The 3,420-nt window shown below is 41.2% G+C and overlaps 1 protein-coding gene across 1 annotated transcript; it reads left to right on the top strand.

Moving 5' to 3' along the window:
- The first annotated feature begins 341 nt into the window (after positions 1-341).
- Krtap6-2 (keratin associated protein 6-2) lies at positions 342-1,130 on the top strand. Its single transcript, NM_010673.2, has one exon. The coding sequence runs from the start codon at positions 376-378 to the stop codon at positions 841-843; it is 468 nt and encodes a 155-aa protein (NP_034803.2). The 5' UTR covers positions 342-375; the 3' UTR covers positions 844-1,130.
- Positions 1,131-3,420: the final 2,290 nt, after the last annotated feature.

Genomic DNA, 3,420 nt, shown 5'->3' with positions numbered 1-3,420 from the left:
AGAGAGAGAGAGAATTTTTCTTACATTTTCTCCAAACTTTGCTAGATACGTCACACATTGGGTGATACATTTAAACAGTATTCTTATGCTTAGGAACATGGTTTGACCGAGGAACCTCTCTGCCAGAGGAAATTGAAATGATGCTCTTTAAATGAAATGAGAGTATACAAAGTAATGTACTCATTTTAAGCAAACCATTATGGGTTGTCAACAGTGACTGGAATGTAATAGTTTAAATGTTTGTTAGTTAAGTCAGGGAGTGAATGGTATGCTCTGACAATTACTGGCAGTATATAAAGGTCCAAGGATAGTAGAGGCATCCACACTTGAGAAATATTCTTTTGCAACCCAAGTGAACTCTCCTCTATTGACAACATGTGTTGTAACTACTACGGCAACTCCTGTGGCTATGGCTGTGGCTATGGCTCTGGCTATGGCTGTGGCTCTGGCTCTGGCTATGGCTGTGGCTATGGCTCTGGCTATGGCTGTGGCTATGGTTCTGGCTATGGCTGTGGCTCTGGCTCTGGCTATGGCTGTGGATATGGCTCTGGCTATGGCTGTGGATACGGCTCTGGCTATGGCTGTGGATATGGCTCTGGCTATGGCTGTGGATATGGCTCTGGCTATGGCTGTGGATATGGCTCTGGCTATGGCTGTGGATATGGCTCTGGCTATGGCTGTGGATATGGCTCTGGCTATGGCTGTGGATATGGCTCTGGCTATGGCTCTGGATACGGCTCTGGCTATGGAAGTGGCTGTGGCTGTGGATATGGCTCTTACTACAGATCTGGCTGCTGTGGCTACGGACCATCTTGCTACAGAAGATGTTATTCTTGCTGTTAGAACACCCCTGAGAGAGGATCAGTTGCTCCTAAACTGACACTTCTGAAGAAAATGCTTCTTTAAAGATCCATGGCCAAGAGCTCTATATCCAGGAAACTACAAATTTGACAAAGTCTTTGACCTCCAGCTGCACATTTTTAGAAGGCAACTTTGTGATCCTGGCATCTGCAGTCTCGTCTCACTAGTTCTGCTGTCTTGCTATCTGTTTCTGTTGCCTGAACATGGCTGTTACATCTACAGCTGGGAGCATGGTTTCTTTTCAATAAAATGGGTACTGGTTTCTAACAAACTTTTGTGTATTCATTTGTAAGTTACTCCTGCCTTGGCTTATATTGAAAGCTGAATTGACTTTTCATTGACTAAGTTTTACAGAGCACCTTGATTTGATTCTTGTGAGCCTATGTTACATCAATAATGTGTTCCCCCAATATTTTCCACACATATCTCTGGGCTTCATTCATCTAAGCACAAGTCACGTGAGCATTTCTTCACTGAGCTTCGGAAAGGGCACCATTTCTGAAATGAGGATGGAAAGGGTAAGAGGGGAAGGACAACACCTACATAAGAGCTTATGGCAAACGTCCTAGGGTAACAGACACAGCCTGGGATCTTAACGGAGGAATGAATTCGGAGAGATTATTTTCAGACTTATTGAGGCAGTAGCATTAGACTTGGGTGCTAGTCGGAGGATTAAAACCTCGAAAAGGGATAAGTTAAAAGAAAAGTATATTATTACTTATTCTGTATCCGATAGAAATGCAAATATATTTACTGAATTCAGTCAAGTGAGCTGATTCACTGAAACAGCAAGTATTTTTGAATAGGTCACAGCCTGGATACAATCAAAGTATTACAGATGAATTATATGGTCTCCGTGTGTTTGCATCACGATCAAGAGGACAGCAAGCTAGGAAAGCGTGATGATACAACTGCAGCAGATGCAGCTCAGTGGGAAGGGGAGGATACATCAGCATGTCTGTCTGTTCAGGGAGGGACTTTGAACCTGTATTCTTTGAGATAATACTGAAAAGATGACAGTAGCAAAGAAAATTTACTAAATAATGTTAAGGAGAAAACAAAGTTTCTTACATTTTAGGACCAGGTGAAGATGACAAAAATCAATGGCCAGACCCGGATATAGAATATTTGAAGTGTGGCAAGAATGAAATGAAGTGCAAAATAAAATACCAACTGCCAAACACTAAGTCAGTGGGATTCGTCTGGGATGGGATTAGATATGACAATGGTATTAATTAATTAACTAATTAATTAATTTCTTTTATTATTTTTTCTTTTGTTTAAAATAGCTTTTTTCCTCACATAATATATCCAGATTATATTCCCCCCCTCTCTACTCCTTCCACTACTCCTTCCACTTTCTTCCCACCATTGCCCCTCCCATCTGGATCCACACCCTGTCATTAGAATAAAACAGATTTTAAAAGGATAATAATATAATAAATATAATATGATAAAACAAAAATAAATATGTTGAAATTGGACAAAGTAAACTAACAGATATGAAAGAGCTCAAGAAAAATATAAGGAACAGATATAAACACAGAAATTCAACTGTTCACATATTCAGGATCCCATAAAAACATGAAACTGGAAGCCATAATATATATGCCAAGTACTCATAGGATAAGAAAGAGCAAGAGAGAGGGAGTCAGATACAGAGGCAAAGAGACACACACTGAGAAAGAAAGAGACAAAGAGACAGAAACAGAGACAGAGAGACACAGAGACAGAGAGGCACAGAGAGAGAAAGAAACAGACACAGGCAGACAGACAGAGACAGAAAGAGACAGAGATAGTCAGAGGCAGACAGACAGACATAGAAAAGAAAGAAGGACAGGTAGAGATAGAGAGACAGAGAGAAATAAATAAAAGAGTAAAATAAAAAGTTAAAATTAAAATAGAAAAATGAAAAAAGGAGCCCTGACATTATGAGATGAGGACGCTCCAAAGATGCGGTTGGATTCATTTTCTCTTGGTGGTCTCCTGCTGGCTGTGCAACCTATATTTAAGAGTAGTCTGTTTTCTGTGTGAGACTCCCTTGGAGACAACTATATTTTAATCTGAAAGGGGTTATCAGTTGGAGATAGTGTCTGAGGAAAGGATGGCTGCTTGTGCCTGCTTCTCCTTTCAGCTCTAGGAAGAACTGGGAAGGCCTTGTGCATGCTGCCCCAGTCTCTGTGAGTTCATGTGTGCAGCAGGCTTGATGTGTTTAGAAGACCTCCATCCCCTGTGGCTCTTCTACTTTTTGCCTCCTCTTCTGTAGGGTTCCCTGAGCCTTGGGAGTAGGGATTTGATGGAGAGATCTCTTTTTATAGCTGAGTCGTCCAAGGTCTTTGTGTATTGTGTGTGGCTGTGGGTCTCTGTATTTGTCCATGTTTGTTGCAGGCAGGAGTTTCTTTGTTGATGCATGAGCAAGTCCCTGATTTCTGAGTATGGCAGAATGTCATTAGGTGTCATTTTATTGTTATATTCCTTTATTTGGGCTCTCTGTTTACCCTGGGTATCTGGACTATCTCGTCTTATGCTTTGGTCATCCAAGCAGTCTCAGGTGTGGGT

Source organism: Mus musculus, chromosome 16 (genome assembly GCF_000001635.26).
Source record: "Mus musculus strain C57BL/6J chromosome 16, GRCm38.p6 C57BL/6J".
Classification (NCBI taxonomy): Eukaryota; Metazoa; Chordata; class Mammalia; order Rodentia; family Muridae; genus Mus; species Mus musculus.
Note: the sequence above shows the minus strand (reverse complement) of the source record. Positions and strands in the feature narration are given on the sequence as shown.

Coding starts and splice junctions, on each gene's coding strand:
- Krtap6-2 (NM_010673.2), top strand. CDS start 376: ATGTGTTGTAACTACTACGGCAACTCCTGTGGCTATGGCTGTGGCTAT.